Genomic DNA, 15,646 nt, shown 5'->3' on the forward strand with positions numbered 1-15,646 from the left:
GCTGTAGAGAGCCTCTTTAAGCACAGCAGGTTATATAGACAAGCTACAAGTTTCTCTGTTATTCTAACTTGGAGTTCATGTTTGTTCAGTGCTTTTTGCCAGGTGGAAAATGTTTCTCGCCTGGATCATTTTTTCAACCTGTTCTTCCAGCGGGCGCTTCAGCCTGCAAGACTCAAGTCAAATGCCAGCCCCAGCACTCAACACTATGATACTTGCAGTGCGTTATTCTTAAACAGTCTCCCAGGCTTGCGCTGGCTGACATTGCCTCAGGAAGTCAAGGTAATGTGTTTTTTCAGAGCTTTCTAGAAAAATTTGTATATGAGAGGCCAGAAAATTGATGCAGGTGTCTCTGCTGTTAGCATGTAATTTGCTGAAACCCTTTGCCCATCCCAGACCACCCCTCTTTCTACTGGATCCTTTATTTCAGTTTGAAATTACACAGTCATTCTCACAAGAAGCAGATTGCTATTATGAGCATACTTTGGTGACTTGTTACCTAGGAAGAGAACATGATGACAAAAAAATTAATTTTATGTAAAATATATATACACACACCTCTCTACCAACCAGCATATGCCATAGGGAAAGCAGGCCCTGGCATGTAGCTTTATGTTCGATTTTGACCATCTAAGGTTTTTTTCCAGTTAGAAAATATTACTCCAGAAGCCCTTGTGTAACTTATAATTTAAATGGCTGTTACAGAATCAAAATAAATATCCATACATCATTTGTTTGACACTGTAAGAGGTGCAGTTTTTCAAGTCAATGGAAGAAAGATTCAATGCATTTCCATTTTCCATCCTCTTGAATGTTAGTGAATTTAGGATTCATTTTTGCCTTTGTGATTTTAAAGTATTTTCAACTCTACAACTAGGAAGTTATTTTCTATATCACGTGAAGAGTGCATATTATATTTGATTCAATACATGTATAGCATTTTTTTAAAAAATTCATAGGGGAAAAAAAAAATCACTAAGATGGAATGATGCTTAGAATATGTTAGTCTTGTCATGGTGGAGTTTGGTTTTTAATGAGTATTTCCCATGATGTAGTGCAAATGAAACAGCTGGGAAATTTTAAACACAAGAGTTTTCCTTCATGGATACACCCAAACTATTTGTAAGTTTGTAGACAGCATAGTTAAGGCTAGCTGTAAGTATTTGACAATGATTCTAATCTGAGCTGACAATAAACTCCATTATCCAAGCTTATTTCATCAGCAACAACAAAAGAAATGAACATTAAACCAACTGAAAGAGGCTGTATGGTGGAAAATTGAAAGTGCTTTTCAGAATGGGTCTGCAAAAGGACAGAGTTTGGATGTTAAAAATTACCTTCTTCAGTGGCATGTTCTTTAACTGATAGGGTCTTTGAGGATAATATTAATTAGGACTTTCCTAGTTTTCAGATTTTTCCATTTAATAAGGCCTTGTGTACAGATTTCAAAAGTGTTTTTCAAGGAGAAGGGATGAAGTGGTTTCAACTCTACTGTTGTCAGGATTTGCAGTTATTTCAGGTTTGCTAATGTTCAGTAATGCAAGTTGCCATGGACATTGCAGCACTGACAGATGCAGAGCTTGCTTGTTACCAAACAGATTTCTGTCTGCTGGTGTAGTCGTCTCTCTCTTTTCTCCAATATATGGATTGTCTTCTCCTTTACCTTGAGCAGCACACTGAGAATGATTTAGTTCTTTCTACCTTGACCCATAGGATGCTTGAATGTGCTTGAGGCCAGTATGTTTGTGACGATTTTAAACTTCTGCTTTTATAATATGCATGTATGAGCACCCTATTAAATATGTACAGAAGTACCTACAACTATCTCAGAAAAGTTCATGTCATAACTCCAGAGCTAAATCTGCTATCCAGGTGACAGATGTAGAGGTATTCACATAGTCCTGTAACATGTCCATCCACTCACTTGCAAAATCCTTGCTCCATAACCAAAATGTGTTATTCACATATGAAGAGAATGTTTATGCAACACGTTGTTGTAGAATGTGATCAGTCAGCAACCTAGTTTACATTTGAAATACAACTTAATCCACCTCAAACCGTTGTCAGCATTTTTGTCCTATGCAGAAAATGACATTTTTTCTTGCACGTTTTAGTGATCAATTTTATTTTCCTCTGTGCGTCCTTCTTTCAAGTTTCTATAGAAACACTCTGCTACACTTTGTTCTCTAGTTTAGGTTGTTTCTCACAGGTTGTTTCTCAAACAATGTAGTTGATATTTATGATACAGATACTGCTTTCCAAAATTGTCTGAGATCATCTCCTTTCCCCATAAAAATTTGTCGTTGCAGAAGATGAAAGTTCCAGTCAAGTTTTAGTGAAGATCTTTATATTCTCTAAGGAATATAAAACTAGAAGTGTCAGTTCTTTGTTGGGCAGAAGGCTGTTTATATTTTAACTGAGAAAAAGTTGAGACTGGTTAGTTGTCAACTGCCAACAGCCTCTCTGACATTTCTCTGTTTGAAAACTGGCTGTATTTCAATTAGAGGCACCCTGTTAATACATCCCAAGAAGTCTGTAATGATGGATTTTAGGCTCTTTTCACTAAGAAGCACATTTATGGCAGGAACGTCTTTCAGTGCCTAAGACCATATTGTTTAAAGGAAAGTACTTTTAGTAAAACCTATATTAACCAACAGCTCTTGTAGTTACAGAAATAAGCCAGTTCAAAGCGTTTTCAGTAGAACAAAGATAATGTGTGAGAAAGTTTTGGCAGTTTCCATAGAGACAAAAACTACATCCATTTGAAAAAGATTTTTCTAATAACTCAGTTGGCTACAATAGCTTGCCAGATTTCAGAGCTTTCTCTAGCCCTCATATTTTAAAGCACTCTGAAAGTAGGAGTAACATCTCCTTTATACTAAACCATGGGTTCAGCAGGCACACAAGCAGAGAAATGTTACAGCTTCAAGAGGGAAACACACAGCCATTAAGAAGGATTTTTCTTTAATCTGATGAATTGAGGTGTTCCTGATACTGGATATTACTGCTGAAAAGTGTGTGCAAATTTTCATCCATTCACTTTGTACTCATGAATCATCATCTTCTGAGACTAGCAGGATGGTGCACAGCATGCTGTTACTGTAAGCTCATGTGTGGGAAATCTCTACTAAAATTCACTGCTTAAATTATTTCAGATGGAGATTGACACAGCACTGAGTGACCTGGAAGCAGCTGACTTTGCAGAGCTGGTAAACATTTTATTTTTGTTGTTTGCCTTGTACAGGATCTCTTTGCCTTGGTGTCATGTTCAGTAGTTTAAAAAAGTACTAATTCCAAATTAATCCACTCTTCTTAATCAAATATGAGCTTTCTGGAACTCACATTCCAGAATAGTTATTCTAAATTTATATTCTTCATAGGCGTGTTAGAATTGAGCATAAGGATACTTTTTTGATCACATATATAGCATAACAATTTGGGACACATATATTCTTAATTACAAAAAGTTACTTAATGACTCTTAAAACCTAAAATACAAGGTAGGCAGACATACAGTCCATCTTGCAAAAGAAATGAAAAAAATAAGTAAACCCACTGTGCTAAACAACTTGGATGATTATTTACAGAAAGCAATGTTCATAAGTTGTGGTTCATGGGACAGAAATTGATTGCACCCACTTGATGTAAAATACGCTATATCCACCTAAAGGTAGTTTACTAATCTGAGAGTACTGGACTTCTAGATGAAAAGATCCAAGGAATGGGTATATTTCGGGTAAAACATCAAATTTGGGGGGCGGCAGGGGGGCTGAACGCTTTGACTTGGAAATTTTACTCTAGGAGGGCCTCTGGTGTCGATAGTTACGTTTCACCTGTTTTGTTGTTAAGAACTCAGAAATAGCATATCCTAACAAAAATAGCTTATGGACAGAGTAGATCTAAATAGGAAATCTGTTATTTTTGAGCTGGAAATTTTTAGAGAAGATAGTAGTGACATGAAAATTGACAATGGAGGGTAAAAACTTAGTAATTCACTGAACCGTTCAGTATTAACTGTTGCACTGATAAGAGGAGGTCAAAAATGAAAGTACTACATGGGATTCTGATGACAGTTGACTGGAATTAGGTGACTTGCATTTGGTAACTAAAGCAAAAATTCTGAATTAAAAATGATACTATGCTTTCTTCCCCACAGTCTGAAGATTATTATGACATGAGAAGATTATATATGATTATGGGCTCTTGTCTTTTCTACAAGGTAGTATCAGTGATTAAGGCCTAAAGATTTAGAAAATGTGTCTGGAAATCTAAGGCAGTCATGGAATAACTCTTTTAAGACCCTCACAAATATGAGAAAAAATGTATGATGGCTTTAAATATGTATTTCTAGTATGAGACCTACAACTCAAACACCATAACAGAAAAAAATCAGTGTCAGAAAGTGGTAGGTGCTGTATGATAAGAACAAAATGCTTGTTTGAAACTGTCTCATGGGAATTTTGCAGGTTATGATCCAAGGAGAGACGGTAGTAAGAAAGTAGTAAGAGTCAATTCAAGAGAGACTGTATGAGATTCTAATAGGAATTTTTTGGTTCATTGCCATTTCTTTAATAAAGGTAACAGGTGATCTATCCTTAATCTATCTTTAAATCAGAGACTTGAGGAATTGTATTGACAGCTTTTTTCACTTGGGCCTCATTTGTAGATTTATGTATTGTTATTAAATATAGACAGTATATTTAACAATATAAATAGGAAGGTAACAACCTTTCCTTTAAGAAAATTACATTTTAAGGATTTTATCATGCTGTTGCTCTTTATGCTGTAGCGTTATGGAACTAAGCAGTTGGCACAGATGGAACTGATCAGTATCTACCATGGCAGCTTTTTAACTATAACACCCTTAGTGCTAGAAATGGTTTTATACTATATATCTTCTTTGGAAATTTTATTAATTCCAGTGATAACTTAGTATTTTTGGAGAGGGAATTAAATGAGAATTAAAGCAGCTTAACTCTGTAGCTGGTTTGCAAGTTGTTAAAAATAGTGTTTCGCAGCTTGCCTTTGGGAACTTGCATATATGCTGATGTTTTCTTTATATTACAGTATTCTGATTCTTCAGATGTGGTTCAAAAGCTTATTGTTATCTGTTGTACAAGGTACACCAAAAAGACAGTCTCTGCCAGAAAGTTTACAGTCTCAATGCATGTGGAGTGTGGATATCTCTATGCGAAAAGCACTCTTAAGTGATAAGTGGTGATGCTGTATTTCTTACTGAATACACTTCCTTTTCTGTGTTCAATTAAGGGTTACTTGATTGGTAATCACTTGCCAAAGGAAGATCTTACTGACATAGGTTTATATTGTCGGCACTATTGTCTGTTACCCTTGGCAGCAGAACAGAAGATCAGTCAGTTAGTGATATGGCGGGAAGTATTTCCACATCATCATATCCAGCCATGTGAAGTTTCTGCTATTACAGCATACAGGGAACCTGAAGCAAGATACTTTTTACTGATAGTTGGCTTGGTAAGTTAACATCTGCAGTGTGTCTGTTCTCCAGTGCTCTCTTCGGCTGTTGTGTGTTGTCTGTTGTTCAGTAAGATCAACACTTTCATGCATTTTATTCAGTAACTTTACAAAATATTTCTATTGTAGCTGTCTTGTGGGATAGAACCTCTCAGAAAGTAGCACTATTTCTATATCTGTAAAACTTGCAAGTTTGAGTATAAATTCTCCAAAGGCTAAGTGTAAACCAAACTCTAATACTGCTACTTCCATATTTACAGAGATACTTTATGCTGTGTGTCCTGCTAGAGGCGGGAGGCTGTGCTTCAAAAGCAATTGGGAATCCAGGACCAGACTGTGTATATGTAGATCAGGTTAAAGCCACTATACTTCAACTGGAAGGAATAGATGCCAGCATAGAGGAAAGGCTAGATTCTCCTTCCATTCCACCTTTATCTTGTGCTGACTGGTTCCTTCCTGCAACACGTGACAAATCCGAGAACTTGACCACCTCACCCATGCTCAGCAAGCTACAAAATACTTTGAAATCAGGAACCACTCCAGCAAGCAAAAGGACCCTGTTTGGTGACTCATCTTTAATGACACGTAAGCCCAGCCCGACGAGGAGCAGTGGAGGACCTGACCATGGTAATGAAGGTCCTGCGGAAGATGAAAGCAGTAATCCACAGTCTGCAGCGGATCAGGTCTGAGAACAAAGACAAAGTGTATCCATAAAGTTCTGGTGGGCTTGGGAGAGGTGGCAGTTCTTTTGAAAACTCACTCAAGTAACTCTTAAGACTAAATTAAAGAGCCCTGAATTCAGTAGGAAATACTTCTGTTGCTTTGGGAAGCTTTGGGTCAGCCTCAAAGCCATCACATTGCTTTATTTTATCATTGCTTGTAAATTTGAGGGGGGGTTGTCACAAGTCAAAGTGGGCATAGTTGCATTGGAAGCAGCAGAAATGATTGGGGAATACCCCAAAAATAATAATAGTGTTAATAATAAGTTACCAGAACAAAGTGCTGCACAGTTGTGCATGCTTCTAACCCATTTTAGTCTAAAATAGGCTGCAAAATACACTTATATAAATTAACTGTTTAGGCCTTTAAAAAAGAAAATGCTGTTTTTTTTTTCTGAGCAGGTGATTTGTTTGTTTGATTCTGTTCTTCTGTTTGCCGCTTTTTCCTCTCTTAGTTCATATCTATGCTTTTTTTCAGGCCACTAAAAAAAAACATACCCTACCAAATCCATTTAATTTAGGAAGCCTCAAAAAGAACCTTTCAGAGAAAGATACAGAACTTCTTAATGCTGTCAAGTAAGAAATGACTTTTTTAAATATTTCATTTTTAAGGCCAGACTTGGATCTTTTTTAAATATGCACAGATCACTGAAATTCCTGTGTCGTTTTATTCTAACCAAAAGTTTGCTATGCAAGGATTCTCAAAAGTGAAGTTCTTAAATGGAGATCTTAATTAGAAAAGACCACTATTTTTCAAGAATATGTCAATAGAATGTATGTACTTGTCTATACATATGTGACCTCGGAAGTTCAAATATAAGAGGTTTTGGACCATACATGCACCTTCTTGCCTCCCTGGTATCTCTACATAGTTTTACATAGGACAAAAAATCCATGATCTTCCCAGGTCTCACTTGTTGCTTGTGACAGCACAGTCTGCTCTGGGGTTTTGTTTGAGCTCCAAAGAAAGGTTTGCTTCCCTGCCCCACTCCCCCAAAAAAGAGCTTTTATTTCTCCTTTTCTTTGTTTTTGGTGAGAATTTTTGAGAACACACATGCAATACCTACCTTGTACCATAGTTTTTTGCTTTATTTTTAAATTGAGTATTAACAGTCCAGATTACCAGGATTTCCTTCATGTAGAAATAAGCACCTTTTGAATGTCTGTTTCCATTTTTGTACTGTACTGCAGTTACCAGAAAAACAATTTGTCTTAAGAAACAAAAGTATATTTTGTTTAACTGAAATTTCTTTCAAAAATATTTTATTATTAAATGAATACTCCTATTTATTTTTATGTTTAATTTTAAGGTTGACATCTGGTCCTGAGAATACCCTCTTCCATTATCTCTCCTTGGAAACGATGCAAGGAATCTTTATCACTCCAACTCACAAAGAAGTAGCACGGCTCGGTGGCTCCATCCACCGTCAGTTAATTGAGAATTTCTATCGTTGCTGTCTTTCAATTCGAGACATTTTTCAGCAGTCCATGAGGAAAGAAGTATGGAAGCTTTGTTTTCTGGTTTTCTATTTACAATCTCAACACAGTATTTCAACACAGTATTTCACTTCATTATTTAAGTAGCTCATTAACAGGTGTATTTGCATGTGTGTGGTTGTTTTTAAAGCTCCTGATATTTTTAATTATGGGCAGGTTCTTTCTCTGACCATCCAACCAAATTTGCATGCAATTATGGCACTCTTTCCTGCTAAAGATGCCCTCAAAATAAGTAGTCCATGTCTCCAGTATAGTATTTTTTTACTCAGTATCATATTAGGACTCTTGTTTGTAACTTAGCTAAAAGTTTCACACTCTGATTTCAAGACCTGTAAGTAGTAAGAGAGGGGTTTTAGCCATTTTAATGCTGGGACAGGATTTCAGATTGGCAGCAAAAGGAAATTTAGTCCCTCTTTTTTCACAGAAAATGTTAAACGTGAGCAGTGACAGTGCAGTCTTCCCTCACTGTGCAGTCAGTGTCTGAACAGTGACCTCAAGAGGGCTTCTGATAATGAGATGGTCATTCTTGGTGTCTTTGGTCTCTAATACTACTCAAGATTGCTTACAGGTTCACCATACACTAATGTCTGTAATCCTTTGTTCATGGGGATATTGGTCTAAAAGAAGTCTGGCTATAACCACTGATTCCTCTTAATTATGCTGCCAGATCTCTTGGATTTTAGATTAGGTGGGATGCCAGAATAGTGAGGCTGTTTCCCTTTCTGAAGACACTAGTCCAAGACTTGCTCTTGGCTTGGGCTGAAGTCTGATCCCAGCTGCCAGAGCTTTATGTGGGTACTTAGATTAGACTTAAAAATGGACAGATCGGATGTCAACACCTGTATTGCTTTGTGTTTGACTTTACTCCCAACAATCCGTCTAGAGTAAGGTGGTAGTAGTAATGCAGAAATCTAAACAATAGGTATAAGAATCCATTTATGAGATACTCCCTTCAGCTCAAACACTTTGTGTTCAATGTACACTGTTTTGCTAAAAGTCTGTGTTGTTACTTGCAGAGTTAATTTTTACTGACATCAGCCAAATTAGGATAACATTTTGTCCCTGCTAAATTTGTGTCCTGTTTAGTTATTTTGTAAAAGAGAAATAATTAACTACAAACCTAAATGGAGTACTGTTTATCAGTTGGAATAATTGCTTATCAGTTGTAATTTTTAGATCCTAAAGTGACGATCCAAGTAAACTAAACGAGAAACAGGAAGTAATAGTACAAACTGAATGAACATCATTTGCAAACAGCAGTATATTTTTTTCTTAATGTTTTCTTGAAGTTACCAAAAACGTTACTTCTCATTAGACTGATGTGCCTTGTAGATCCTCTAGGAATTTTTAAGTGTTAGAAAAATAGGGAATTTGGTGAATTGTTTTGTTAACTTCTTACAACCCTGAGGTTTGGCTGAGAACTTTGGCATTGAGCCATTATTCTGGGCACTTTTGTTGGATGATGTACAAACGCAAAAGCAAGCAGACAAAATGCACAAATACTTCTTACCACCAAAGTGCTTTGGTTATAACTGTTAGATAGACAGTTTACAGTTCAAACCAAAAAATCTGAAGAAAGAAATCATTCAACTATTAAGGATAGATCATAAAAAGTGAAAAACTCACGCCTGAAAGTCAAAACTTCTGTTTTGGCCACAGCTATCTCAGCACATGTTTTCCTGGAGGCTTAAGAAGCGAGTACAGTAGGCAGCAGCTGGGTTCATTTTGCTCTGAAAATCAGAAAATCACCACATGATGAACATGTGTTGCAGAACAAAGTTTTTCTTTTTGAGAAATTTGGGGCAGTTTTTGCAGGTTGGCTCTAACAATTAATACTGAAATTGGCAGGTTGCATGAGGAGAATGTGAAAGAATCAATAGAAGTTTTCCTTGTTCATACTGCACAAGAAGGTCAAATATATAAATGTACAATAATACTGCTTATTCTTTGACATCAGCTAAATATTGTTATAGTTTAGGATTTGTAAAATTGTGCCAATAATGCAAAAATATTGTAAACTGATCAATAATTGGCTTTGCCTCACTTTCTGAGACTTGAAGATTCACAATTTAACTTTTAAATGTGTACAGAAATTTTGAAGAAATTTTAAATTGAGCAAAAACAAGGTCTGTAGTCTTAAACCCTAAAAAATATGTCACTATAGGTATTAAGCAGCCCTGGCCTCATTTCCTTCATCATCACCTTAGTATTTTCTTACTCCTAAATAAAATCAGAAGAAAAGAAGTTTTAATGTATATGAAAATATAGACTCTTGTAGTCCTGTCAGATATCCCCCCTTAATATATAATTTTTCTTCAATATTTTCAGTATGAATAGCGTAATATTAAGATGTGCTAAAACATAAACAAATGTAAGCTTGGAAATTGCATGGCAACAACCCCATGGTTTTGGTGGTGAAGATTATCAGACTGAGTACTAACATATTCCTGAAGTCTTTTACAGTAGCACTATTGGCAAGAACAGGGTTTGAAACCATTTTACGTACTAAGGAAAGATACAGGAAAGGTTAAGTTGTCTATCTTGAAATTTCTTCCACTCTATGAACTAGCAGTCATTTAGAATATACTTTATGAATTCAATCCAAAGCATGTTTAGAGAAATTTAGAAAAAGATATTTTCTCAGGGGAATATTAGTCATTTTGTTTCTCAAATTCTGAGGTTCATGTCACTACTTCTTCTACCATTTTTGAGAAATTAAGATAGTTGTGATGTTTCTGCTGTCTTTTCCAGATCTTCCGGGGGGAGGGGGAATGGGATTGGGTTTTTGTGGGGTTTTTCTTCCTCAAGAAAAACCCTTTCACCCTTTCTTTCACCTTTGAAGCAGCTGTTTGGAACAGAAGTTTCATTGGCAGACCCAGAGATGCCCTGGTTTAGCAACACTCTTAAAACAGATTTGTTTCAAAGGGATTTCCACTCCTGTTTCCATAATCTCATCCTACTTATCATGCTTCAAAAAAGAAAAAATTTAAAGCTTGTTATTTTCATTATTACATAGACATTTACAAAACAGTAATAAACTTCCCTTGATTTAAGTGGGAGAAGAGTTAAACTAGTAACAAGTGTCTGAAATTCTGAAAGAATTCCTTCTCTGTTTATCTCCATGTTCATTCTGGTCTTTTTTCCCTTTCACCTTCCTGGTGAAAGACACCATGGCCTTACTGGATTCACAGGACTATTGAGCACCAAGCCAGGGCCAGAGAGTAAAATGATTTTTGTGCATGCAGTTTGATCCTCACCAAAGAGGTACCAGGAGTTCACTTAAAAACCACTTTTGCAAGGTTTATTCAAAAGCTTTGTACAAAATATAGTCCTAAAAACTCAAATGTCTTTAAACAAAAATGTCTTGATTTTCTGTACGTCTTACGCACTTAAGCAAAGTGCTTCAACTGTTTATTTACAAAAAATTCCTGCCTGGCCAAGTTTATTCAGTAGACTTTTACTATCACAGTTCATAATTAGGGAGGCACACAGAGAAATAAAAATAAGACCTTTAGCTGTTGTAACACGCTTTTATAAAGAACCTGTGTTATCTCAGATGTCTTATTAGAGAAACTGTTCAGCTAGAAGGAAAAAAAAAAATGGGGGAGCATGTGTCTACCTCCAATGTATAACAATGGAAAGCCTGTTAATGCCAAAGTAACAAAACTGGAAAAAAGAATCATGTAAACATGTTAGTTCTACCTTTTGAGTCTGGCTTTTTGAGAGCAATATCATTTATTAGAGATTCCTGAAGAAATCACAGTTATATTTGCTAGTGTTTATGTAAAAATATTTCAATCTATGCTAGCATTTCTCCAATTGTTTTACAGAATAAACTAAAAGCAGGCAGTGGGATTTCAGAATTCAGTAAGGCAGCCGAGGACCTAGATCTGATAACAGAACACGGACTTTTGTTTGAGTGCTCTCCTGAAAACTGGACTGATCAGAAGAAACCACCACCAACAGTGAATTACTGGGTTGTGGGGTGAGTTTAAAGGCGAATCTTATTTTTCCCAGAGTTTTTCCATTTTGAACATACTGCTGTATTCTTTGAGAATTAATTTAACTGCAGCACACCACAGAAACACTTGAGCCCAGTGAGGTGGCTTTGATTTGGTATTTGGGAAGTTGCACTGGTGTGCTGTTGCACCCACTGTAAAGCATAGACGTGTTGGTTAACTCGGGAGCACCACACCAGCGTGTTAACATCACAGCTGGCAGCTTCTGTCGTGCTGCGCTGTGCTAATGCAGACATGTGGGAGCGCTCTCATTACCCTCTTCAGACCCTTCCCTTGTGCTCCTCATGCACCTCCTCACCTCTCCATTCCCTGCAAGTCACTCCCACCTGTCTCTCCTCCACACACAGCGCTGATTTCAGTAATACAAAGAAGGAAGGTGAGCAACTGTAGTGGTTGGTTAGTTGTTGGGGTTTTTTTTCCATTGGGAAGATTAAACCAATCTACCAGTCTTGGAGATATTTTAGAAAGGGTGTTTTCAAAGTTCTGCCATTATCATTGTGGTTCATGGTGTTATTTAAACTTGATTTTACGTGATATTTATTAATGATGCATATAGTTACTGCTACATAGCTAAGCCTTATTTGAACAGCATACTGCCCTAGGCATTAAATACTAAAAATAATACATTTTTGAAGCAATTAAAGTCAGGTGTAATGAGAAAGTAGTATGTATCATTTCTTTGCAACTCAGAATGAATCAGAGCTTGTAATTTTGTAAGTCCAGGCCAATAAGCCCTATTCTGTAGCCAGTGCTTCTATGTTGCTCTTTCCTCCATCTACTGTATTTTGTGTTATCTACATTTTAGCTGCAGTAAGTAGACCATCATATCAGGAGTGTCAGTCAACAGCACGCTTTCTTTTCTACATTTATCTTCTTTATTTGGTATTCCTACTAGATAAATAGAGAAAAAAAATTAAAATGCCCAGTTAAATGGAAGTTGTGATTTCACCATATGAAAAGAAATTCAGTATAGGCAAGGGCTGAAAGCAAGATAAATGATGACACTTGATTAATTCATTGGGTTATAATTTTCTACTAGTTCAACTATTGCCCAAATAGGAAAGTCAGAAAACAGCAAAATACATTTCTGAATGTGGCCTAAGAACTTTTTTTCTGCTACAAGGCGAGGAAATGTCATCCACAGGTAATTATATTAGCCAGGAATAAAAATTCTTTGACAGAGCTTTTGTTCAACCTGTTTGCCTTCAAGTCAGATGTTTAAAAAGAAAAACAATTGTTTCTCACCGGGAATGTCCAGAACTGCAGTTTGTATTACCAACTTTCCTATCTTAGCTCTTCCCCTGAAAGAGCTTACTAGATTAACCTGTGGGAATGTATCTACCCAGATGTATTAAGTCTAAAAATGAGTAAATATGTGAATACTGGGGCTTGCTCCCAGATACCCTTTTGCAGCTTGCAACCTGGAAATGTGGATTACTGCAAGCACACCAACTAGTTACCATACAAATAGGTCCTGAAAACCTGAAGTTTCTTCCATACACATGCAGTCATGAGAAACCTGAGCAGAGAATAACTTGAATTTAGAAATCTCATGTATTGAAAGAAGTAAGGTGATGAAGGAGAGGCACAGGTATTTCCTGTGTTACACAGTAGTTGTTTTTAACATCTTACTGACACCTCAGAGTACAACCAGAATATATCAAACAGTTAAGGAGAAAAAGCTGACACATACGATAATTTTGTTTTAATACTTTCTTTTTTTCCCCAGGAGACGCATTCTGCATCCCAAACCTCAGGAGTGTTATGTCTGTTTCCATGACTCAGTCACAGAAGCTGCTGTTGAACTGGCCTTTAAACTGTCCTTTGGTTTAGTGACATAGATGAGCTTCCTGAACACTCAGCCCACCTCATGATGTTGTCGTCTCTTGAAAGTACTTCAATATAAAGAAAAACTACTTAATTGTGGTGCCCACATCCTTGAAATGCTTTTAAAAAACATAAATCTACCTTGTGGTAGGACACAGGTAAAACTTCAGTGATGATTCTGATGATCTCATCAACTGAATACTTAAAAAGAATTCAGAGAACCAGAGTTCTTATTTTTATATACTGGTGAATTATTTATCCTGAGCATAACTTTATTATAACTTTATTAGATGAAAACATTGCATAATTTGTACATTCAATGCTGTTCAGTGTATAATATGAAATGTAACATGATAAGCTGATATCCCGAAAGTGCTCTCTGAATATCTGGCAATTGGTGATGGAGGGAAAAAAAGTATTCCAATTAATTAAAACATTGTTCCCCTAAGGGCATGAAAAATAGCAAATGTTTTCAGTAACACTGTGGTAATCAAAACAGAAAGAAATCTTTTAGACAATTCGTGGCAGTTGGCTGCCCAGCGCTAATGGCTTACTGGTTTTGACAGTATGGTCTCCTGCACACTCAAGGACTATAGTGTGCTTGATGTTTTACTTGACTTCATGAGTTTTAACTTGTGATATAAATAATGGTTATATTTGTTAAAACATAATTTTGAAGTTATAAAAGAAAATGGGGCAGGGAGGATGAGGGTTTTAAGCATGGAGATGGCTTATTTTATATTCAAAATTTCGTAATAAAAATTATATATTTGTTAAAGACTAGTAAAGCACTCTTCTAGTTTTTTACTTAACACATTTTCTTATTTAAACACTGTTTGTTTAGCTAGATCTTCCACAGTTTGCAGCTGGATTTACAAAAAATGAGGTTGCATCTGTATAAGGCAAGATGTTTGCAAAATCAGAAGTCTTCTACAAAATTCAGCTTTCCTATAAATTGTTAAAATGTTTTTTTTTTTTAACCAAAGTTTAGCTTAAAATGAGAGATTTTTGGGTGTCTTTTTGCCCCCCGCCAGCACATTTAGATCTGGTCATCTGCACAGCATTTTATCAGGTTCCTTTCTGCTCATTTTACTTACTTTTTCTGAGTGCTTTTCATAAAATGTATGACTAAAATTGCTTTTTAAACAATGGGATCAAAAAATTCAAGTATTTAGGGAAGTAAAGGCAGCCCCATTGGCTCTCATGATCAAATCTGTAGATTTTGTTTTCACTAGTAAATTACACTGTTTAGAGTACTTCTAAAATAGTCAATCCAATGCTTATAACAGCCCACTCCCCCAGACTGATTCACAGCTTGCCTTGAATCACCCACAGTTGCTTTAAATCCAAGCAGTAGTAAAAGTCTTAGGTCTGAAGTTAAAGCATATGATACTGTGTGGAAGACAACTTCCTTCTGCAAGTAATAGAGGAGCCAATAAGGAGAGGTGCTATGCTTGACATTGTGCTCACCAGCAGGGAGGGGCTGGTTGGAAATGTGATGCTCCAGGGCAGCCTTGGTAGTAGCAATCATGAGATGGTCAAGTTTGAGATCCTCAGGACAGTGAGAAGAGCATGCAGCAAGCTCACTGCCCTGGACTTCAGAAGAGCAGACTTTGGCCTCTTCAGGAAGCTGCTTAGTAAGGTTCCGTGGGATATAGCCCTAGAGAGCAGAGATGCCTAAGACTGTTGGTTGATATTCAAGGATCACCTGCTACAAGCTCAGGAGTGTTGTGTCCCAACTAGAAGGAAGTGCAGCAGGGGGGCCAGGAGACCACCTTGGATGGATAAGGAGTTGCTGAGGAAACTTGGAAAAAAGAGGCGTATAAAAGGTGAAAGCAAGGACAGGCAGCCTGGGAAGAATACAGGGATGTTGTCTGGGAAGGTAGGGACCAAGTCAGGAAAGCTAAGGCCCAGTTAGAATTAAACTTGGTTAGGGATGTGAAAGATAACAGGAAGGGATTCTATAGGTACATTGTGAATAAAAGACAGACTAGGGACAAGGTGGGCTCTGTCCAGAAGCTAAGAGAACTGGCTACCCTGGATTTGGAGAAGGCTGAGATTCTTGGTGACTTCTTTGCCTCAGTCTTCACTGGCAAA

The 15,646-nt window shown here is 36.8% G+C and overlaps 1 protein-coding gene across 2 annotated transcripts in view; it reads left to right on the forward strand.

The window, feature by feature from the left end:
- The window catches only part of INTU (inturned planar cell polarity protein), a 56,474-nt gene extending 42,147 nt beyond the window's left edge, over positions 1-14,327 (forward strand). For both annotated transcript variants that reach the window (XM_061472185.1, XM_061472184.1), the window contains exons 8-16: positions 90-279; positions 3,153-3,206; positions 4,154-4,216; positions 5,266-5,487; positions 5,748-6,170; positions 6,685-6,782; positions 7,517-7,706; positions 11,534-11,688; positions 13,452-14,327. In XM_061472185.1, coding sequence (XP_061328169.1) covers positions 90-279; positions 3,153-3,206; positions 4,154-4,216; positions 5,266-5,487; positions 5,748-6,170; positions 6,685-6,782; positions 7,517-7,706; positions 11,534-11,688; positions 13,452-13,563 — 1,507 coding nt within the window. In that variant the 3' untranslated portion in view covers positions 13,564-14,327. The remainder of the gene's footprint in view (positions 1-89; positions 280-3,152; positions 3,207-4,153; positions 4,217-5,265; positions 5,488-5,747; positions 6,171-6,684; positions 6,783-7,516; positions 7,707-11,533; positions 11,689-13,451) is intronic.
- The last annotated feature ends 1,319 nt before the right edge of the window (positions 14,328-15,646 follow it).

Source organism: Pezoporus flaviventris, unplaced genomic scaffold (genome assembly GCF_033815535.1).
Source record: "Pezoporus flaviventris isolate CSIRO_AGI_PZ_B2104156 unplaced genomic scaffold, CSIRO_AGI_Pfla_v1 ptg000070l, whole genome shotgun sequence".
Lineage (NCBI taxonomy): Eukaryota > Metazoa > Chordata > Aves > Psittaciformes > Psittacidae > Pezoporus > Pezoporus flaviventris.